Source organism: Agelaius tricolor, unplaced genomic scaffold (genome assembly GCF_023055355.1).
Source record: "Agelaius tricolor isolate 1412-34295 unplaced genomic scaffold, bAgeTri1.0.p SCAF_1, whole genome shotgun sequence".
Lineage (NCBI taxonomy): Eukaryota > Metazoa > Chordata > Aves > Passeriformes > Icteridae > Agelaius > Agelaius tricolor.
In genome coordinates this window covers 32058108-32082230 of record NW_027269261.1, presented here as the reverse complement: position 1 = coordinate 32082230, position 24123 = coordinate 32058108, and the positions used below count along the sequence as shown (strand labels likewise).

At 43.3% G+C, this 24123-nt stretch overlaps 1 protein-coding gene across 1 annotated transcript; it reads right to left on the bottom strand.

The window, feature by feature from the left end:
* Positions 1 to 1171: 1171 nt before the first annotated feature.
* MRPS18A (mitochondrial ribosomal protein S18A) lies at positions 1172 to 23884 on the bottom strand. Its single transcript, XM_071428824.1, has 6 exons — positions 23724 to 23884; positions 23520 to 23551; positions 19975 to 20079; positions 11941 to 12064; positions 11109 to 11175; positions 1172 to 1985 (listed from the first exon to the last, which is right to left on the bottom strand). The coding sequence occupies exons 1-6, from the start codon at positions 23821 to 23823 to the stop codon at positions 1841 to 1843; spliced, it is 573 nt and encodes a 190-aa protein (XP_071284925.1). The 5' UTR covers positions 23824 to 23884; the 3' UTR covers positions 1172 to 1840.
* Positions 23885 to 24123: the final 239 nt, after the last annotated feature.

The window sequence follows — 24123 nt, the reverse complement described above, 5'->3', positions numbered from 1 at the left end:
TCCTCCCTGAACTCCAGATGGAATTCAAAGAATCACAGAAAATTCTGAGTTGGGAGGGACCCACAAGGCTTGTCGAGTCCAGCTCTTAAGTGAATGGCCCACATGGGGATTGAACACAACCTTGGTGTTATTAGCCCCAAGCTCTCCCTGTAATGTGTCACTACAGATCTTATAGATAATGACAAGTGGCATTTTCTTCCCTGACAGGCAAGGTCTGGGTCAGAAATCAAACCCAGGCCATCTGTCTGATTACAAAAGCACCTTGCTTACACAAGAACTAATTTGGAAACATGAATGAATACCTGCTGTCATCTATGAATGACAAAAGCAGGGCAGAAAGCTGATGTATACTGTAAGAGATCTGTATGAAACCCTGAACTCTAGAAAGGCATACTGAAGACAGTATTTTGCTTTTCAGATGTTAAGATTTCACCAAAATTAGAGGGGTCTTTCCAGCTCATGTTACTAAACTGTAGTAGGCATCACATGGTCTTGAAAAATGTGCTTTTTCAGGTTCATCTCAAGACAATGGTTTAATCCAGTGACTTTTCTTTTAGCAAAGCTCACTGAGTAGAGCTACCTGGGCTAGAAGACAGAGTAACTTCCGTGTGTATAAGAATAAAGAAAAATATTTTCCTTTCTGAAGGGCTGTAGCTTTCAAAGCTTTATAAAACAGATACAGTCAGCCAGAGATTTTATCTCAGTATGGTTAATGAAGTCTTGGCTCTGTCTCCCAAAGCAAAAGGTCTTGGCCAGCTCAAGGGGCTGAATCTAGGGCTTTTATTGCACAAAATAAGGCTAAAAAGAACCATTTAAATCTAATTTGATTTCCTGGATAATACAGGTTTATCCTTACCTTTTGTTCCTGTCCATGCTGATGGTATTAGCAGATGATTCCAATAAAAGCAATACAAGATTAATTGGCATAGTAGTACATAAAAATTTTGTATTGATTTGTAGCCCCCAGATAAATACCAAAGAAATGGAGCCAAAACAATAATGACCATGATAAATTTAATGAGCCTTTCATACCAGGCCCATAATTAGCAATGGTGACTAGGTGGAAGATCTGTATGTGTATTACAAAGGGAGATAAATGGTGCCACCTTTTAGTTACAGGATGGATAATCAGTTCCAAACTATCCCAGGAAGCAACCATATCACTGACAGGGAAGATTTATGAAAAATTTATTTGCCAGGGGGAAAAAAAAACCAGGCGGTCATCAAGGATGTCAACACTGTGTATTTGCCAGATTCAGGAGTGAAAAATAAGCCAGGAATTCTTCAGGGGACACGTAAGATACGCACCTGTTTGCCACTGCCACAGGTGTTCTGCTGAAAATTATGGATAGAACAGATGATAATAATAATAATAATAAAAAATTAATTTCAGTAGTCAATAACAATTTCTTTTACTGCTGAGAAAATACAGTGCTGCAGAGAAATTTTTCTTCCATCTGTGTCACAGGTACAAAAGCCCAAATGAGGCAAATCTGACTTGAAACACACCTCAATGGGGAAACACCAGTCACTGCTGGGAAGAGAAGGAAACATCCTTTTCCAAACCTATTTGTGGAACATAAAGAAACAAAAGCCTACAGATCCTTTCTGGCTTTGAGGTAGAAGCCTTTGACCCTTGCTTTTATCAAATCATCCCACACACTGAACTTTGCTTTGATGGCTCTTGTATTCTCCCAGAGGAAAAGATTACAGCTGGACACAATATAGAGTACTAAAGACAATTTTGGAATAAGAAAATTGGAGATATTGACAAACTTGAAAAAAACCCCAGCAGAACAGTGGACAACATGTGCTTACTTGACTATGCTAGTTCTGGCCACTAGTGGTTTAAACAGAGAGGCTTTTGTGTATATTTGATATTATCCTTCAGCAAAGGGTGTCCAACTGGGTAGGGCTTTTTGCACCACTTAGGGCCCCTCTTCCAAATGGGCTTTGCAGATCTGATGGACCAGCGGGTCAGGTACCTGTCAAAACAACACAAACACATTTCAGTTTGAGACTGATCACTGAGAAAATGTTCCAGCTGAAGCAGAAGCAAGGCACTATAGCCTTTGCCTCCCTAACACACATCTTTATAAAAGGAATAACTATGAGCAGAGCTCTCTCAATTCAGAAGGGACCACGGGAAAGGAATTTTTGTTTGTTTTGGAACTTCCAAGCTCATCTCTCTACTGAACCCACTGGCACCTGCTTGCTTCCATTTTCACAAAACAAATCAGGTGTAGTCTCCAGGCTGCTGGCAAGTTGTCCACCTGCAGCGAAACAGGAGTGCCAAATCCCTTCATTGCAACTAAGTCCAAGACTGAATGCATCCAGCCTCTAGGGGAAGTGTTATTTCAACAGCTGGTCTCAATAAGGTAAACTAATTACAAAGGCTAAATTCTGTGAGAAAGCTTCTAAAAACGAATACGTTTACTTTGGGGGGATAATTAGCTATTACTTCTGCATGCAATGGGTTTCTGGCCTAGTCTTGTATTTTTATTTGTCCATATTTGCTCTAGTGTTCTCTGTACAATGCTGTAAGAGCTTGCTAGTGCAGGAAGTCAGCACCTACAGTGTAAGAGGTATTAAAATGGAATTATCATCACAACTACAAATCTCTGTGAAGAGCAGTATCTGGCAAATATCCTCTGCTTTTTACCATTTGAAGTTTTAGACTTGGCTTTGCAAACAGGCAGGGGATTTCAGATCCAGAATCAGTTACTGGAAATCTTACCCTGTGGCTGGGTGGCCTGGAGTTTTGTTAGGCTTTAAATCTTTTGCTACCAGTAGAGAGGGGAATAGAGGTCTTTAGAGAAAGAGGAGTCTTTTCAGACAATGAAGATCCAAAGTAAAACCTTAGCATAATCTGTACAAACAATGCTCCAACAAATTAGAATTTGGAACAGACTGATAAACTTTGTCCAGCAATGTTTGCACGCCTCTGTTGAGTAATCCCATGGTCTTAATGTAACCTCAATCACTCATCCCCTCCACAAAAAGCTTTGTTACCTTTTATTTGCATCGTGCAAATTTGAAATATTAAGAACTTTGGACAGAGACATTTATTTGAAGGCATTTGGCACATTCCTGAGAGCTACAAAGAAAGCCTGCTATGCCAGACAGCTACAGACTGCAGAACAGCAGCCCATTTAGCACTTTTCTTCCTCAGTTCTCCCTAATAGCACAAACTGAAAAATTAATCACATGTGGAGCTTTCTGCCTCTGAAATCAAGGCACTTTCAAAATGCTTTGCTTTGAGGAGTTTAGGACAGTTAAAACACCTAGAAGTACCAGCAGGAGGGGTCTGGGTGACGACACATAGCAAGATCCAGCCACTTGTTTTCCTATACGTGCATTAAACTCATCCCTTCTGACCTGTAATGCTACGCTAGTGCATTAGTGGAATCCCTTACATAACAGCATTGGGACAGGAAGTGGGAGAGACTTTCCTGTCTCTAATTTCACATGCAAGGGGAGTTCAGAGAGACCAAACACAGTCCCCAGTTTGGAATGTGGCAAAGGACTATGGCAAGACAGCTTCTTTGGGAGAAGCTGTAGAGCTATTAGATGAGCACATGGGCTAGGTCCTCCTTTTCATATTCCCCTTGCTGCAAGGGGGGTGCTGTAGCACAAATTTTGCTATTGCAAGACTACACTTACAGAAAAGGAGGGAAAAAATCCCAAATTGTTTTAATGGATCAATGTGCCAAGTGCAATTCTGGTCACGTGTCCACACGATTACGGGAAAGTGTTCCTGTGATAATAAATGATCTCACTGGGAGAGTAGTGAATGTGTGAATGTGAGATACACATCAATGCTGTATGCAGGTTTAGACAGACAGTGGCTTTTTAAGAAATCCCTCTGTTTCTGTGTGGGGGCTGGAAGTGCACACCCCAATTCTGCATAGGAAGGAGGATTTAGTAATGGCCTGATTTTAAAGCTTTTGTTATTTCTCTTTTGAGCAGGTCTAATCCAGCCCTCTGGTCCAGGCTTTTTGCTTCCTTTGGGGACTGCAGGCTGGGGCTTTTCATTGTTAGCTGAAACAGACATTTGGACGCTTTCCCTTCCTGGAGCACATTTGCTTTTAGGTCTTTTAATACTTGCTTTGTCCCAAACTCAAACTTGTCCTATTTTGTTTGCTGCCTCTTTTTTTTTTTTTTTTTCTTTTACCTTGATTCAGCAGTGCAAAAGCCTAATGCCTGGGAGCAGTCAGTCTACAAAGTTCCTTCTCCTCTTTGACTAACTCCGTTTCCTACTGATTTCACAGATTTGGGTTTTTTTTCTGTGAGTAAAAACAATCCACAAAATTCACAGAGGAGAGCTCCAAACTCAGCACACAGGACTTCCCTGCAAACTGTGCCATCCATGTAAGGTAGGGTACACCCTTTTCTCACCAAGTGCCCCTACTTTTCATTGTATCTTAATAAGGTTTGTCTTGGGGAGTTTTTAGGATCACCTACAAACACACACTGGCAGAGTGTTTGAATTTTCTCGAGTAGCTGAAGGTTGTCAAGACAGACTTCAGGTGGATGCCAAATGAGGCTGGTCCACAGTGTCCTCACCTGTCACTTCAGTCTGCAAAGCTCCCACTTTAGGCAAAGGGGGACATAACTGCCAGTCTTGGGAATTGTGACTCACCTCAGGGCTCTGCTTGGCCCCTTGACTAAGGCAGGGTCCTGAGCAAGAACAAGAATTCCTGGACTCCAAGTGCACAAATTTATGCAAAAAAACCGTGATAGGAACTCTGGTGGGATTTCCCTGATGGGAAATGGCAAGATATAATCAGGATGGAAACAACTGTGGTTAATTCACCTGCGGTCTTTGTAATAGCCTAAAATCTCTGTAGCATGTGGAAGTCTGTTTTCATGGATTCTATTCAGTGGGCAGGCCTTCCCACTTGGAGGCTGCCACTTCAGACCTAGGAGCAGGCACAAGGCTTTCATGTGCAGGGTAAGGGAAATGGGAAAACCACATACGCAGCTCAAGCAAAGGCCATGTTGGTACAATTCAAGTCTGAACTTCTGAACCCTCACTGAATTTTTTCAATATGGCTTTTGTTTGGATTAAGAGCAGAAGGCAGAGGGCTACAGACTGCAGGAAGCACTCGATCAAAGTGCTGGCGAGACTGCCTCCTCCCTGCCACATCCCTTCCCATGACACCTCTTGGCTTTGCTCACCTGCAGCCCCTCTGGCTCTTTGCTTTTGAATACACATGCTATGCACAACACAGTTCCCATGCAGATGAGAGGAACCACACGCTGCTGGAGTGAAATGCTGATAGCAGGGAAACCAGATTCTGCTCCCAGGGACGAGAGGTGTCCACAGAGCCTGAGAACTTTGTAATTCATGAGGAATTTGTAGGGAGCCTGCCTCTTGCTTAACACAGAACAACTCCTCCAGTTCAGGTGATGGAGGCGGGATTGACTTGGATACTATCTGGGCCAAGTTATGCTCTTCCAGTAGGAAGCTGGAAATGGAGTGGCAGCTGAGCAGTCAAAATCAAGTACTCCATAATCTTACAGCACCTCTTGCTGACAGAGCCCAGAGTCAGGGAACCTGTGATATCCCCTCATCCTTTTGGATAGGGAACAACTTCACAACAGTGTTGTGCTTTAACCAATACTCTGGACTTGCCAGAAGAACATGAGTGCTATATTCATATTAAAAGAGCATCTAGATGCTGGCTTGAATTCAGGGACTGTTCTGGATAGACTCTTAGTCCACATTTTCCATGCAAAAACTTCCATGCTGAAAAGAAAACTGCTGAGCTATTCAGGTTTCCATTACTGAAAGGAAGACGTTTGACCTACAGCTGAGCTTGACTGTTTCCCAAATGGCTCTGGTGTGTGGTGGCCTGCACATACATTACTCTGGAGTATGGGAACAGTCTGTCACCCTACACAATGCTGGTGAAATGCTTAGAACTTCCTCAGCCTCACAGGCTAGTGAAAATATTTTGTTGCTGCAGCACTTAACTGGAACATGCCAGGCTGGAGCATGAACAAATGCAGAAATAACAGCAGGAAGTTTTGAAAGGGAGAATACAGGCTGAGGATGAGGGAACAATCCTTGGCTGCATGACAAATTTGCTTGTGAAATGATCCCCTGGAAAGAGTGAAAGCCCCAGACTGGGCCAAACATGAGGAAAATTAACTGTAGGGAGTAATTCTGCATTGACAGGGTAAACTTCATTTGTTTTAAATGTCCAACTTCTGCAGACAAATGATACATAAGAGAAGGTGAGGACATGAGACTCAAGAGTTCATGGATGATGTGGGTTACTCCCACGGCCAATTCTTCAAAAGCAGCATAGCTAGTAAAGCAGTTAACTGGTAACATTCATGAGCTATCACTATCAACAATGAATCAGGCAGAAAGCAAAAAGGCAAAGAACTGAAGTCCAAGAAATGAGAAATATCATGGCAAGTCTCACCTGGACAGTGTTCCAACTGCAGAGGATAGAAGAGGGAGATTTGGAATATTCCCCAGTTGAACTCTGACCACAAGGTGTTCTTATATATCTCCTACCACCCTCAGCTTAGCTGACCACAAAGCTTAGCATTTCACTTTCATCTTCTGCCTTCTTCTGCAGTTCCCAATCTCCTCCTCTGTGTTACATTACATCATGGATGAATGTTCCATACTATGCTAGACGGCCATATAACCAAGTACAAGGCAGGACTTGCAGGTCAGATATTCTCAAAGCATTCTGCTCCTCTTGAATTCCAGTAGTGGACACAGGATAAGGAGATGAAGTGGGTAGAGGAAGGCCAGCTGCCAAATGACCCAGTACAAAGCAGGGAAATCCTTATCGCTTTGCAGAGAAATCTGGGGCATGTAGAAGGGAATGTCCAAAGTTCGTACAATTGAGATAGTACAACCAGTTCAGAAAACAGAGCAGGAATTCTGCTTTTTGGAAAACATCACTGAATAGGCACCAGAAGAGCACCTTCTTGAGAGGCAGAGGGGTTCTGCATGATAAATCCACACTTCACAACACTAAATCGATAGCATGTCAGCACCCCTGACCCTTGTTAAAACAAGGCAGTTTGCTGATAGCTCCATATGGAGGCATGATACCTTTTAATCCCAGCTAGGTGCTAGCCAGTGCATGCCAGACTCTTTGGATTTGAAGTAGGCTCACTTTAATCAGGGTGACAGTGACATGGGCCACACATTCTGGCCAAGACAGCCACAACTGCAGTAAAAATATAACTGAGGAACAGCTTTTTTTTTTAGTGCTTTCAAAAGTATACATTAATGCAGCTCCTCAGTCCTTTATATACTTCCTTAGTACATTTGCCCAGGAGCCATAGAGTTCCTCCTGTGTAGCTGGCCTTAGACAATGTACACATTGTCTAAGGGACACATCAGTTTTTCATCAGGCTCATTTGTCCCTCTTTTGGCAACAAATGAAGCTGCTCTCAAAAATACTGACACAGCCTTGGAAGAAGCCTGGCCACAGGAAGCACCAACCAGAACTTTGCCAAACAAGAAAAAAAATGCAAGGGATGGCCCATCCAAATGAATAATCTGCCATACTTCAGCCAGGCCAGAGTTGCTGCTCCTAGTCTACATGCAGTAGTTCAATGCTCTGTATCATGGCAGAGGCACTGGGCTCTGAGTCCCAATTGACACTGAAGTGATGAATCTCCTTCAGTCTCAGGTGGTGTGAGTGGAATCAGTCCCTAAGGCTATCTTAGGCTTTAGTCCTGTCATTCTAGCCATTGATGGTGTAGTATGTTAAGAGCTCTACCATGAGCAAAACATTCTTCACCTCAGTGTAAGATGGCAGGCAGCTCCCAGACATTACAAATTCACACAGAAGTGAGTGAGGTAACATCTGGAGTAGACAGTGACTTCTCAGATGCCCTTCCTTTACAAAAGTGAAAACTTTCTCCACTCAGAGTAAAGAGACAGACAACAGATTGCTTACATTACCTGTGCTTGTCTTGGAAAAGCTTTAACAAGGGGCCCAAACATATTATGAGGCATCTCAGTTTCTCCCTGTTGACATTCCCAGGGCCATAGCAGCAATGCAGAAAGGCACTGCTACCTCTCATCTAAGCAGAGTGGTAAAGATGGCTAGAACAGCCAATACAGTGATCTCAAAAAGAGATGAAGCTCAAAGATTTGGAAAACACATCACTTAACTGTGTAATGCACTGCCTGCTATAATGGGCTCTCTTTAGATCCTGTTGATGTCTTCTTGGCACTTAAAAATCCAGTAGACATAAACACAATGAAGGAACAAGCTAAGTCAGGTGAATAGCCCTGATATTACATGTTTAGAGGATGATGCAGACATGTTCTGATGGCATTGAACTGTAGTAAACCCCATAGATTTAGGAAAAGCACCATGGAGGATATGAACAATAGGAATGCTGAAACAGCAAAAGAAAATTCCTGTTTCCCTGTCCTCCGCCCTTAACCTACCTCTGTAACCCTATAAGGTAATGTCATGTTAACCCCTTACCATTGGTCAAGCTTGGATCCTTTCCAACCCTATAAAAGAAGCATACTGTGCCCCATTAGGGGAGAAAGAAGAAGAGCAGAGACCCTTCACGGACCTCCCCAAATAAAGCCATCTCCGTGGAACAGCCTGCGCCTTCTCCTTCTCCTCTCTCTCCGTCTGCTGCAGCCTCCAGCCCAGGGCACCACTACCTAGCAAGCAGAGCTGAAATCCTGAGAGCTTGCAATCACTATAGAGCTGATAATCACCATGCTTGCTAGATGGCAGCCCTGCGGCGTTGGCATGAGCGAGCCAGCTTTGGGCACCCGGTCCCTACCCAGGGACTGAGCTCCTGAGCCCTACTGCTCTGCTTTATGATAAGGCCGATCAGAGGCTTTATTATTCAACAAGGCAGCTTGTTTGACTCCAAAGTTCAAGCTCACTTCTGCCACCTTTCTCCCCTGTCAGTTCACTTGCATTTAGCAGCACCACAGATTGAGTGCTTCCCAAGTTACTGCAGACTCACAGGAAGCTTTGGAAACAAGTACAGAGGCAAAGACAAGGTAAGCTTGGACAAGTCATTTATGTGGGAAACTTCTGATAAGAGCTCTGGCTTCATTCCCAAAATAAGTACCAGCTAAATGACTTCAGTCATTCAGCATGTGGGTGCACTTCAGGCTAGAGGAAGGAAGCAATTTGTAACTCCTGCCTTATGCCATGCCAGCTACTGCTCCAGAGAGCAACGAGGGAAGTACAGGTGGGGGTTCACATGGTCAAAATTCTTACAGAATGGCCAAGATTTTGCAAGGCTCCAACACACAGAGCTTTCCCCTTCCAACAGGCTGATAAGACAATATTATGAGGGAGCAGGAGAACAGAACTCCTGAAGTACTCCTGCACTTTATCCTAGTTCTTGGGATACATTTTTATAGTGTCAGCCCCACCATCAAAACTTTCAATCCCATTTCTTGATCTTATTCTCTTATCTCCACTCAGACCCCAAGGTCTGCCTTCTTCAATACTACTCCATATTGTCAGCAAACAGCTCTGCTCTCTTTTTCTAAACTGCTTCCACTGGGCCTGCTACATTCCCTCTTTGGGAAGAGAAAAACAAGGGTAGTGTAGGGAGGGGCTAGCAATGCAGTAATCTCTAATTTAATTAATTTAGAGGTGTAGCACACCTACTTGCATGCAGAATGTATCCGGAGGTATTCAGTCTTTGTTCTTACTAAAGGTCTATAGAACAATTTGTAAGAGTCAGGGCATCAGATCTGGAGTCCTGGTGTGATTTCAGCAAGATACTGCATTTACCATTTCCAGTCTCAACCTGCTACTCAGGGTTGCAATGTGAATGCTAACAAGATAATATGCTCCACCCCACAGCTGCCAGATAAGACAGAGATACTAAAGAATACTCAAGACTTGTAAGACACAAGGAAGAAGTTATTGCAGTTGAAGTATCTGATGGCTACAGGGCTGCATCAAATGTAGAGTCCTCTAATTTGACCCTCACTGATACCCATTATGCAGCCTGCCAGCATTTCCAGGAGCCTCTCTCAAATCTCCACTGTAGAATCAGACCTGAAATGCAGGAGTCTCCAGCCTTGCAGTCTAAGCTCTCCCAGCGACAGCCCCATGGCCTCTGGTAACCCCACGGTTTGCTAATGCGAGGTTCGTACACTGCTCTGACATCCCCATGGAAACAAAGTGTGAGGTTATAAACAGGGGATTAGCACCTCCAAGCGCCCAGCACGGAGCAGGAGGCGGCTGCAGGCTTTCCCTTTGCCCACCAAAGGCCAGGGGCCATTCAGGTTGGGGAGGGGGAAAAGCGGGCAGAGGGCGAATCGCTGACTGGAGGAAACCGGAATGGGGCAGAAGGTAACAGACCTGCCATGAGCCCCTGCTGCTATCGCTGCCTGGGCACCCTCCTGCTGTTGGGGGCTAAATAGGCTAAGAGAGAAGGGACTGCTCAGCCTGGAGAGAAGAAGGTTCAGTGAGGTCTTACCAATGTTTGCAAGTACCTGAAGGGACGGTGTAAAGAAGAGAAGGGAGGGCTCTTCCCTGTCACTGGTGCTCAGTGACAGGACAAGAGGCAATGGGCACAAATTAAAAAAGAAATTCTGTCTGAATGTAAGAAACGCTACCTTGTATGAGGCTGGTTCTCTGGAACAAGCTGCCCTCAGAAGAATCTGGGGGAAGTCTATCCTTGGATATAGTGAAAACCTGGCTGGACATAGTTCTGAGTAAGCTGCTCTAGGCAACTTGGCTTAAGCAGGGAGCTTGGACTAGATAATCTTCAGAGGCCTCCCTCTTCCAACCTCAGCTACTCTGCACTGCTGTGACTCAATCTGTGGCATCCTCCTGTGACTGCCTTACTGATTTTTAGTGATGAGGAGGTGAGCACAGCTGAGGAAGGGCAGGCAGACTCTAACATGTGTGGCAGTTTTAATCTTGTGTGAATAAATGGTTTATATGAGATACAACTTGTCCTTAAAAGACTGCCAAGAGAATATTGTGTCAGATCTCCAAAATCCTGAGTACACTTTATGAACCCTGCTGCCTGAGGCATTTCTCACCCAGCTGTAAGAAACTGCTTTTCCCTTTCCAATTTATTCTTGAATAAGAGAAATGTGGAAAGACAAGACTATTCACCTGTTCAGTTTGGGTTTCTTGGGAACATGCCCTTCAGGAAGTGGAGGCCTATGGTTTGGCAACAAACCTGAAACAGAAAAAGATGTGAGAATATTTTGCAGTGTCTCTTTGCTTCTATTGCATTCAGAAGTCACATTACACCTCATAAGCCAGGCAACAGCACAACAAAAGCTCAAGTACATTAGAAAGGGTATTTTATCTTCAGTCACAGCTGAACCTGCACCCCAGCCAGAGAAGCTGAGAAGTTGTGCTGGGTATAGGGAGGAAATATACACCAAAGACACTGTCACTTGGGCTTATCACAGAGGCTTTTACAGAGGACATGGAGCACTGGTGTCCCATCAGATTCCATCTTCAGGATGGAAAATCTGACTATTAAAATTCTCAGTCCATTTAACTTGGATACAACTCAGGTACCAGGCACAAAGATCAGCACAACACTCTTGACTGTGTCAACCTGGGAAAAGTAAAAAAGTCATCACATGGCAGATGGCAGAGTTGCACGTTACTAATGGGGTAGGTCAAGCTTAGGTAAATCAAGTAATTTCAGAAGCAGATGTTTAATCATTAGTTACTGGAGACTGAGCCATTTCCTAGATCTTTCTGCAACACTTGTCTCATCTACAAGGATAAATGTCTGCTGTCAAGGCAAGAGTCAGGACACAGAGAAAGCAGAACAAGTATTCTCTGTTCCATCACCCTGTCCCAGCACTTGGGACCATAACAAGTTTGCTGGGTGACTGGACAATGACATCTCACTGAGCTATACCAACTGGGCAGGAGACCCCTCTCAAAGGGTTCAGTAGGTACCCTACAGTCAGGGGTTATGTACCTGCACGGTGAGCCATCTGCACACACACAGCAACCTTCTTGTGCTCCTCCAAGCAGAGGCCTGTGACCCTTCGTGGCAGCATTCCTCCATCTGACCGGATAAACTGACTCAGCAGCAAGACATCCTGAGGGAGAGAGAAGGGCAAAACCATCAGTTCTCCAGCTACCTTCACTGCTGTGACTGCAGGTGTTGTGCTGAGCCTTGTGTTGTGTACAAAACTCAAAACAATGGAAAACAAACAATGATTCCTCCCTACGCATTTTGTCTGCAGCTTGGCAACAAGTGGCTTTTGCTTGCTATCACTGCCTGCCAGTTTAGCTTAGTAAGGTCACTCAGATGGTTTGAGTCTTCCCCTGACTTCACTAGTGTAAACACATGATGTCAGCTGCAATCCCTGCTCCTTCACTGTTTCACTACTTGCTCCAAGATTCTTGCTAAGATAATGTGTCCTAGGTACTAAGAGTTACACAAGACCTACAGATGGATATTGTTTACACAACTTGAAATGCCATCACAGCTGCTGTCCTAAAGTTCACAGATATGTTAGATCACCTCTGACTCCCTCCTTGTTCCCTCAGAGCAGGACTGTTCTCTGCTATCTACTCCTCAAACTTTATCTAGTTTCCCATGGTAGAGCTTCCCTCAGGTCTCTCCAGAGGGGTGGAGAGCAGGGAAATGGTCTAAGATGTTGCATGAGGAAGCTTTATGTAAGAAAAGAATATGTGCTGATGAGAAAGGACTAATAGGATAAATTGCTGCAGTCAGTCCTTCAGCTGTACGTGCATTAGGTGGGGCTGTGACAGTCATGGTGCACGAAAGGAGCACTCGAAGCATGCTGAGGGCTTGTCTGTGATTCAAGAACAATTTAGACTATGCTGCTGTTGATCTTTAAAATTAAAAATCCTAGAAATGTAAAGCAGCCTTTTGAATAAAAACTATTTAAAGGGATCTCTAGGATCAGATAGTATCACAGGGCTGGAATGACAAATTTTTAAACACAGCAGCAACAGCTGTTACACAAGTGTCCCATTAACTGTACACAGTACAACAGCCCAGGATTCAGATCCATGCTCTCCATTTCCACGCACAACACCAGGGCTAGATACCCCTCAAGGGGGTATTCAAGGATACCCCTCAGGCCAATACAAGCAGGCATTCTTGACATCCTGACATCAGCATAAGTTGGACCAAATGGACTCCAGAGACTTCCCACTTGTTATTTCCCCTTCAACAGACTTGTTGCTGGTTGAGAGTTTACTTCTCCACGGCTGTTTTAAGTATGTTCCTGTGGAGGCAGCAGGACCATGCAGAGGCTGCCTGCAGGCTGAGGGGAGCAGCCAGCGAGCGTCCGGACAGAGCGAGTTCAAACAAGGCATGGCAGAACTTTGCACCCCTCAGCCAGGGCACCAGGCAAGAACAAAGAGTACTTGTTGCTTTCCATGTTGGGTGATCCTGACTGCCAGCTCACAGATTCACAGACTTGCTGCTAACCCCCCACCCTTGCTGTTCTACAAAGAGCTCCCTGGAGCATTCTTACCTTCATTTACTGGCCTTGCAAAAGCAAATAATCACGAGTGAATATAAAGTGAGTATTCAGAAATCTAGCTAACTAGGAATTATTCACCCAGCATATTGCACAAAACCAGCTGTCAAGGGGGCTGCTGGAATTTAGGACACCCTTCTGGTAATGATGGATTCTGACAGATGCTGTCACAGAATCAAAGAATGGTTTGGGTTGCAAGGGACCTTAATGATCATTGAGTTCATCCCCTCCCTTGCCCTGCTGGCCGCTCTTTGATGCGGCTCAGGACAGAATTGTGTTTCTAGCCTGTGAGTGCACATTGCTGGGTCATGTTCAGCCTCTCCTCCACCAGCATCCTCAAGTCCTTCCCAGGGCTGCTCTCCATCTGTTCATTCCCTGCCTGTCTTGATAGTGAGGGCTGCACTGACCCAGGTGCAGCATTTTGCACATGCTCTTGTTAAACCACATGAAATTCCCACAGGCCCACTTGAACTTGTCCAGGTTCCTCTGGATGGCATCCCATCCCTCAGTTGTGACATCTGCAAACCTCACAAAGGTGCACTCAATCCCTTTGTCTATGTCATTAATGAAGGTACTAAATAGAACTGGTCCCAGTAAGACCCCCTGATGTACACCACTTGTCACTGATGTCTATCAGACCTGAGCAGCTGACCACTACTCTCTGGATGTGACTATCCAACCAACGCCTTATGTATCTAACAGTCCAGCCACTGAGTCTATCTCCCCCCAATTTAGAAAGAAAAATGTTGTGGGGACCACATCAAAGGCTTTACAGAAGTCCAGATAAATGATATCTAAAGCCTTTCCCTTGCCCACTGATGGAGTCACTCCATTGCTGAAGGCCACTGGGTTGGTCAGGCAGGACCTGCCCTTGGTGAAGCCTTGTTGGCCATATCAAATCTTCTCCCTGTCATCCATGTGCCTTAGCACAGCTTCTAGGGGGATGTTCCATGATCTTCCTAGGCACAGAGGTGAGGCTGATAAGATCAGTAGTTCTCAGGCTCCTCCTTCCTACTGTTCTAAAAAATGCATTCCAGTCACCTGGGATAAAATGCTGGTTACAAGTGTTATAGACAAAATGTTGAGGGTTTTTATTTGTTTGGGGGTTCTGTGGTTTGTTTTTGTCCTTCCCACCCCCAATATCATCTAATATCATCGTGACACGCAGCTTCCCTCTTCCCATAGTTCTTGCTTTCTGCATCCACTTGTCTACAGTGAACACATTCAGACTGATTCTCAGATCCAGCTCCTTTGAAAATATGGCATGTCATGTAGGCCCACTGACATTTAGACATTGACTTTAATACCTCACTGATACAAAATTACTGACCAGGCACCCTACAGAACTATGCTGTATCCAAAGGAGAAAAGCCAGCTGAGCAAGTAGCAGTAGGCTCCTGGGAGGCCGTCCATGGTTAAACGGAAGCAGAGTATCCCTCAGCCCAGCTAAACATGGCCCTGCCAAGGAGAACAGTAACCAGGGCACCAGATGGTGCCAGCTGCACTAGTAGAAACTGGATGGAGGCCAACCAAAATGTCGAAGAACACTGACTTTTGACCACTCCTGAAATACACTGGATTGGATTCAGGAAATCAGAGCAGGACTCTATCCCCCTTTTTCCTCTTTTTTAGCTGTTTGAATCTTCAAATCACCAACAGCTCAATCTGCCATTTAGCACATAACACTTCCCTAAGTGAAAAAGGACTGTTCAGCTCTAAGTACCTAGAAAGAGAAAAACTTGCAAGACCATGCTACTAGCCTGCCGCATTACTCTGTGGAGAAGAGGAAGAAGAAAGCTGATGGCAAATTTGAGGCAGTTTCAGTCTTTGCAGCCATGAAAGCCTAAGTAGGCCACACACTCTTCTGAAGGGCGTGTGTGTGGTCCAAGTGATTTCTCATATTACCACCACACCTCATGGAGTCACAGGCTTGCTATCAAGTGTTTCCATGCAAAGGGGGTGGTGGGAAGCAAATGGAGATAATATTTTTTTCTCCCTATGGGGAAAAAAAAAAAAATCAAGAGAACAGTGTCACCAACTGACCAACACCCTGGTGTGGCAGTCATTTCTTGACTGAAATCATCAGTCATGTCCCAGCTGCTACAGCTCCAAATCACAGTCACACTGCTTGGCTCAAAATGCTGCACTCTTGACCAAAGGTTTGTCCATTTCTGAAGATTCCCCACAGTTAACAGGCCAGGTGCCTCTCCCAGAATATTCACACAGATGTATCTTACCACTGGGACAAAGCAGACAGGTACAGCCAACTTCATGGGGCAGCTGTGGAGGGAAGTGAACAAGTACACGGAGCGGTCAAATTAAAAAATATGTCTGGCAAGTTCTCATGGTGCCGTCATGTTCCATGCAATTCACATTTTGTGCTAGTGGACAGCCAAGCCTGTAACCACTGATTTGCTTTAATCACTGGACAGCTCCCATGAGGCTGGACCCAGATTCCCACCCCTGTAATCTGCAGCATTTGATGAAAACAACTTGGACTGAATTAATCTAGGGCTAATAGGCAAAGCCTGCAGTTTGATTTCCCCTAACTGTTGCCAAAGCAAGATGACATATTTACTGCCTCCTCAAACTAATGATGTTTGAAGTGGATAAGGGGGGATATGAAAAACAAGTTCAGCCTCCACTTCTAAAAGGGCTCGACAAACTTGCTAAATGGAGCACTATGTACCCCATATTCTTGTGAATAGATGGTAACCAAAATGCAGAGGCACCTGCATTTCAATGTCTGCAGACACTTGCAAAAGCAGGATCCTTGACTGACACGTGATTCATTAAAACTTTTATTTACCACAAGAACAGTTCTATCTGTGCAGCCAAATTACTACTGGGCTGTATCAGACAAGTCTGTCAGTCATTATTTCCAGTTATACAAGAATCTAGTTTTTCCTCTCTGCCTTACTCCTGGGAGCTGCACACCATTGTCCACACATTTTGTAAAACAATTGCAGGTTTCAATCCAGTTGCATCCATACAATGACCAAAAGAATATTTTTATCTCCGATGGATATGAAAAAAAATCAACTGAGATCTCAGTTTTACTGGACAGACAGACACATGCAGACCACAAACTGTGGGAATTTATATATTAAGCTCTGTTACCCTGAGCCACACCAGAGGATCAGGATTGAACTGGGAAAGACAACTGCAGCCCTCTACACCATAGCTGAGGCAGGTTAGAATCATGACCTGCTAGTGCTCACAATGCCTGTTCAATTGATTAATGGCTCTGGAGACACTGGTCCCCCAGTTCTCTGACAGCCAGAGTAACTCATTATGCCACTACTTTAGACTGTGCTAGCTGCACAGGACAAAAGGAAAGTCCTGTGAGGTCATATTACTCAACTCCCTCAGGGGCTAATTCAACACTTCCCTTTTCATAGTGCCTCATTCAGTCCAATTACAAGCATCCCAAGCAAAAAAGCTCACACTTTCCTTTCTGTGCAACAGACTGATCTCAGCTTATCAATCTCAAAGGAACCGCCAACTAGGCTATATCTTTTGTTAAGATATAGCCTAGTTCATACAGCATAACCTACAAGGCGAGCTCTCACCAAGCTCATCTTATAGGTTATGCTGTATGAACTAGGCTATATCTTAACAAAAATAGCTGCTCTCAATTTACAGACATTTAGGACAATTAACCAGCATTGAGAAAAATGTCCCACTGTTTAATTGCCCACAGAGTTAAATGCCTGCACTTCACTAAAGCATCTCAAGATTCTGCTGCTCACCACAGCTGCAGCAGAGAATAAAATAGCAGAGAGTACTTTAGTGCAGAAAAGGGAGATTTTAACATTTGAAAATCCTGAAAATATGCAACTAGTACAAAGCATTCAAAAACATAAGGGACAAGTGAGAAGTGGTCTACCCCAGAACTCAAATTTCTCCTAGTTCTAATCAGCTCCACAGAGGGATGCTTCTAAATATGATGTAAGAAATGTCTGCAATTTCAAAATACCACTTCACAGTGCTCTCTTTAGCTCTTTGTCCAGAAAGAGCACTGGATATATACACACTAGATGCACATGCATTCAAAATCTATGTGACAGCTGAGATGAATCTACGTTCATAGATTGCCTCCCAGCACCACAATTTCTTATCTTAGATAAGAAATTATCTTAGTAATGATTCTCAAGATTGGCTGCAGAATCTCTCTTCACATTTCATTTTCTCTTGCCTCCTTAATGCACAGTAGAAATCAGGATCTAAGAATCAAAATGAAGTGTGGAAGAAAACTCATAACTTAGTTCACCCTACAAACACATGTAAAACTCATGTTTCACACTGTCTGTTGTGACCAATTTCTAATCCTGGAACTCAGACTCTACAGAATCACGTAGTCTAAAACATCTTTGGTTCTTGATGGCATTATCTCTCCGGATACTCAGTGGAGTCTTCTACCACACATGGCAGCAGGAACTGAATCTATGTAAGTCTACATATATATTTCTAAGATGTAATCCACTGCCATAACTTATTTCATCCTGAACATCAGTTTATAGTTTCTCAAGGGTTGTAAATGTGTGACTCATGGAATGCTTTTTGTAAATCTCTAGAATTACTGAGTTTAATGATGCTGTTTATGTCTTGCATTTATAGGTCACATAAAATGATATGAACCTCAAAAAAGTATTTTCCAGAGTAAGTAACAAGTTGGTTTTGATCACTACACAATTCAGTAACCATGATAAAGAATTGCAAGAAATCTCCGCATTCAAACACGGGCCCCACAAAACAGACATGATCCGGTTTTGTAGTACTTTACAAAATGGTATTTGTCATTTCACCTAATTTATTATGATCTGCAAATTCACTGTATATCCAGGTTTCCCATGTTGTTGAGAAACCAAGCCAGGAAACACTAAATACTCCCCTGCCCCCAACTTATTTCACTGTTTAATATTGTACCCAGCCTGAGTAAGAATCACTGACAACATCAGATTCTAAATGCCTCTATTTCTGCAACACAGGCTTAGAAAGACACTTAATGTATATCATTTACACCTCACATCTGTTGTTTCACCTGTCTGGAGTAATTGCAAGTATTTTGTCTTGTACTATTGCTGTATTCATATTCTTCATAATTCATGAATCTTAATTAGTCCTATCCAACAGATTATTTGCTTTTAGTCCTAGCTGACACCCTTTATTTGGAATGTGCAATGTTTTATTTACCAATCAGTAATCATCAGCATCATTCTCCTTCCTCTCTTATCTACTTAGTATGTCACTTACAGTTTTCAAACCATTTGGTGATTCCCTAGGATTATTTTTTATGCTTTAAAAAAATCCTGTGAGTGAAGTAATGTATTTGTTAGCTAATTCCTTCAAGACCTTGAGGCAACATGCAATACAGGCCTGCTGGTCTGTACCTAATTCAATGCTTAAGTTGTTTCTGTATTTGTTTTTCCCTGCTGTTTTACATTTGCAAATTGCCATCAATATACAGATAGTAAAACATAATTTTTCCTTTGCGTGTGTGCACTAGGATTACACACAAGCAGCACAGTCATTTTGCAACCAAAGTGGCTTTCAGTCCCCTTCTCCTCTCAATAATGGACTTTCCCACAAACATTTCTTTTTCTCCAATGTATTTGTATCCCCCTCTCTAATCCTATTGACATCAGCTTAGTCTGAGTTTTCTGTTGCCTTATCTTAGTAACAGCATGTTCCTGTCTGTTTTTCTTCTTTTCTAATTCCAGTGCTGGGTTTTGAGCATGCAAGGGGGTAATTTAGTCCTTTTGTAAACTCTGTGTCTGAGTGACCTCCTGTAAAGTTACATTCTGCATCTGCTATATCATGCTTCTTATTCTGAAGCGTTCGTGACTGTTGTGCTTTTGTTTTATAGTACTACAGGATTTCCTCCCCATATTCTAGGTTTAGTGTTAGTTATCCCCTCCTTAGCTAATAACCTTCTCATTAGCATTTCCTGCAAAATGCTTGAATAAAACTTGTTTTTTTTTGGTAAGTAAAAATGTGTGCTCCTTCATACTTATAAAGTTTCAAAAGCTGTAAGAAACAGTTACTAACTTAGTGAAACATGACAAATAAGAAATCTTAGTGCTTGAAGTCATATAAATGACCTATTCAAGTCTTCTGGCCTCTCTGGAGCTAGGCCTGTATCCACTGACTAAATGCTACATTCCAGTTTGATTCTCTGGGAAGTGCAATAGTGAAAGGCAGAGAAGAGCACAGAAGAGCTATATGGCCTTTGCAGATCAGATGGCCGTGTGAGTAATTCCAAATCTCCTATTTGATACAAGCTCATGCTTTTTCCCGGGAACACCATCAGCCAAGGCATACAATTACTGTGTAGGAGGCTCTTGCTGCACTCAAGAGAAGCAGAGCTGGAGTTAAGTATCTTTACTACACCCAGGAAAACTCAAGAGGGACAGGCTGTGTGGGGTGTAGATCTGAGAGCAATACTTGTCCAACAATGAGGGTTGGGGGAATTCCCTCATTAAACTTACCACATAATCATACTTATGCTTCAGGTTCCAGCGACAGATGGGACACTGGCCAGAGGGGTTTGGAGGAGGTGGTGCTTCAGCATCCTCTATAATTCTCCCTTCAATCTAGGAAACAATTCAAAGCATGCAATGATCAGGCACAGCTTACAGCTCTACCTGCACCCGTGACTCAAGGAATACTTTTCATCGAGTCCACAGTGTGAGGATGTAAGGGGAACAGTACCTGCATCATTTAATTCACTTTTATAGAGATACAACAAGTCCTTTGGAACGCTTATGCCACAGACTATGGGGAGAAGGACAAATTCAAAGGGCAAAGAAAACCCTTTGGCAAATTCTTGTTTTTCTTGTGTATGTTTTTCTAAATGTAAACTAGTCGACAGTCAGTGTGCAGTTCTCATATTCACCTGAATTCCACTTATTGCAGTACTCTTTTGAACCACCATGCCTTGAAAGTGTAGAGGCCCTTTAGCCAAAAGCTTTAAAATAACTTTTCTTCAGGGAATATGAGAATGCCACAGCATAGCAGATGCATATTATAGTTGAAAACATATAGGGGCTTGCTGGATTAGAAATCACCAGCAGGGAAAACTCTGAGGAGAATTTAAATTTAAGAAAGGATAGTTAGGAAATGTCTCTGGGGCTTGTAGATTTATTTTATAATATTGATATTTTATCCCATTTAATTCTCTGAACAATTCTTTTATGAGATTATAAAATTATATTTTGTACGTGACTATAAAGTGGTGGCATCTAATACTCAAGTTTTCTCACAAGTAACATGCAAAGAGATGTACAAGGTGTGTAAAGGAAGAACTTGACAAATTTGTTTCCTATTCATAGATGTGTTAGAAATGCAAAGTCTATCTGCATGTGCACTTGTCTTTTTTTTCTTTTTTGAGGACTTACAAATGGAAACAAGAGCTATCTCAAATTGCACCCAAATGAAGAGAGAATAAAACTAAGCTATTTTTTCTCCAAGATATTTGAGTTTCCTCTGGTCAAATTAAGATTAAAAGCCAATTCCAAACACTAACTGCCAGCCTCACAGTGTGCAAGCACCAGAGTTTGAAAAGAAAACCTGGGTGGAATGCAAGATTACTTTTAAGAAAACATCAAGTTCTGTGCCTGAAAACCTGGGAAGAGAAAAGCATGACCTTTCCTGTAAGTGTGCACTGGAAACTGGCATCTAGTTGAACTCACAGATCTATTGCATATGCCAGAATTCTGCCTTTCTGATGATAAAACAGAAACAGGTAAGTTACTTGTAGTTTACATCTCAGATCCTCAGACAAAATTGTCAATTTTTAAGTAAGATTCCTCCCCCCACAAGTACAACAACCAATTTTACAAAAACAAATACTTAGCTATGAATATAAGATGTAGGCCAGTATCAAATTTTCTATTAATCAGTGAAGTTATTTTCAGGGAAGCCAGTGTATCTAGTCTTGATTCTTGCCAGTCTGGCTTCAGACTGTACTATGACTGTAATTCCATCTTGGAAATAAATAGAGATTCAGAATGCTACGTCAACATCAATTTTTCTTGAGATAAATTTCATTGTAAAAGTTTTGGCAATTACTTCCCAACTGCTGAGGACTTCTGTACTGTTAATCCACTCAGTTGCTAATTTTCTATTAAACATCTAAAAGGGAGTGTAGGGGCTCTACATTCTCAGTATGCTGATTAAATCTGTATTTCTTTGGGATTTATCAACTGGTTCACATCAAACACTTCCTTCAATACTGATTAAAAACAAGGACACAGAAAGATGATCAGGGAAATATGGATTCAGAGAAGGCTCATGTAGAATTGGCAGGATAAATGGAGTGACCAATGGATACACTGAGAAACATATCAGCCCTCTGGTTTGTCAATTTACACAATTTTTAACAACATCTTCCTCATCTAGGGGCATTGATGGATTCCAGACTGATGCTAGGATACTACACAGCAAATATATCCAGATCTCCACGAAGAGTTATTTTCAAAAGGGCTCTGCTAATGTAATGCTTACTTTTTCTACTTCAAGCCTCAGTTAACGTTTTGGACTTTTGAGAATATAATTTACATCCCCTTTGAAACTGATTGAGTGCAAAATACAGCAATCCACTGAGTGTGTTTTGTTGGTGTGCATACTCCCCTGTTGTTTTGCTTAAAACAACCTCAGGTCACACTTGCAAGCTCTTCTCTTCAGGTTTCTGGGCAAAGATTAGTAATTTTGCACTTGAAGGCAAGAAATAGATGCTTTTCATCGTACCTACTACCACACCTTAAACTTATTTTTTGTCGACAGTCTTGCTAACTGCCATATATTTTAGATATGTAGTATCAAATAGAGTAAGTTATCTGGTCCATGCAGGTTTCACACATGACAATGTCTGCTAGCACAAATACAACAAAACTTTCAACAAAATATATTTCTGACAAAAATACTTAGCAGTTTCAAAGGCATCAACAAGCAGATTTAGGATGGTCCATCTCTTTCCTATTATTTATATATATACAGATTAACATTTAAGTGCACTCTCTTCTAGCTATTTCCAAATTCCTCCTTCACTCTCATCTTATTTATATATATAAATATGCATGTATGTAAATAAACATATTTTAAAAAAACTTCTGTGTTATCTCTCTCCAACCAAGACATATAGTGCTACTGCCATATGCAATGTGAGCAGAATAATGCATCTCCTTTCCCTTTCAGTAATTTCTGTGCTTCTAAAAAATGACAGTTCTCTTGATAAAAGTATAACACATTAGATGGTGCTAACTACGCAAAGTTCTAATTCTACTGCTTTAATCTTTTCCTTCCTGCCTTAAACTGTAGCTAAGAAGATGCTTTTCTTTATCAGTTACTTCAGAACTTCTGCTTTCATTTTCAGGAGCAGTTTTCCTTTAGTATTTAAGGTCTTCCTTTGAAAACACCTTTCACTTTTTTTTTTTTCTTTACCGTGTGTGTTATAATATGGAAGCTCTGTATCACCTGAAGCCAGTATGGCACACACTGCAGTTAACAAACACAACACAGATCAAAGGCATGAAATGTGTGTGGCATGTAGGCGGTACAGACACATCCTGCAATGCCACATCACACTGCCAGCACAGGATGAAGTGACAAAGCCACTGGCAATCCTCCCTAGTGTCTGTCCACACTCAAGACGATGCCAAATGGCATCAGTTTAGGAAACAGAACCGTCTGAAGAATGGCCTCCAGCGTTTTATATCCTGAATGCCTCTGGTCAGGGATCCCGACTTTACCCGGGCCGCAGTGAGGGGTTTGGTGCTCATGAGGGCTCTGACTGGAGGTACCTGTCACCAGCAACAGGTGACAATCCTGTCCTTTAGCAGCCAAACCCTCCACTGCTAACCCGCACTCGCAGCAAATCCCTGCCTTGGCTCTGCCTTGATACCCTGAGAGGTCTTTCAAGCAGAAAAGCGTCCCCGTTTCTCCTTTATGGGTAGGGCACGGACACACACATGGCTGAAGGAGCGAGAAACCACGGCAGAGGCAGCTACCAAGGAAAAGGGGTGCAGGGACTTACTGTGGTCGTGTTGCCTTCAGTCACCTCCACGACTGCAAAAGAAAAAAGAGACGGGAAGCCACAATGAGACCCATGCAGCCTGAAAGAAGTAGCATTTGGGAGGGGACGGGAGGAGCGGGCAAATTACAGTGACCGCGACCATCTCTCAAGGACAGCGGCGAGGCAACGGGGCGCGGGGCCGTGCAGAGCCCCCTGCGGACTCACCCTGGCGAAGGGCCCGGGCCGGCGGCGCGGCCCAGCCGCTCCCCAGGAGCCCGGAGAAGATCCGCCGCAGCCCCCCGTGCAGCAGGCTGGGCGCCGCCATCTTGCCGCGGCCGGCGCTGCCGTCACGCCACTTCCGCCAGCGGGGGGGGCGGCGCTGCCGCTGCCGCTGCCGTTGCCGCCATTTCGGGGCACGTCCCGCCCGCCCCGGGGCCCGAGGGGCAGAGCCGGGGGGCGGGGGCAGGAGGGGAGGAATCTGTTCTCCTGTCCAGCGTCTTCTTCGCGGGGTGGTTCTTCTCACTGTTTTCTTTTGTTTCTTTTAAGTTTATTGTGGTTGGTGCTGGGCTTGGGTTTTCCTGTTTTGTTTTTTTTTTCCGTTGGTTGGTTGGTTGGTTGGTTGGTT

What these genes read in the sequence shown, in the direction of transcription:
- MRPS18A (XM_071428824.1), bottom strand. Translation starts at nt 23,823, where the DNA reads ATGGCGGCGCCCAGCCTGCTGCACGGGGGGCTGCGGCGGATCTTCTCC. An exon ending in GCAGATGGCTCACCGTGCAG is followed by an intron (nt 11,176 to 11,940) that starts GTACATAACCCC and finishes TTTCTGTTTCAG; the next exon opens with GTTTGTTGCCAAACCATAGG. An exon ending in AAGAAACCCAAACTGAACAG is followed by an intron (nt 1,986 to 11,108) that starts GTGAATAGTCTT and finishes TTGTTTTGACAG; the next exon opens with GTACCTGACCCGCTGGTCCA.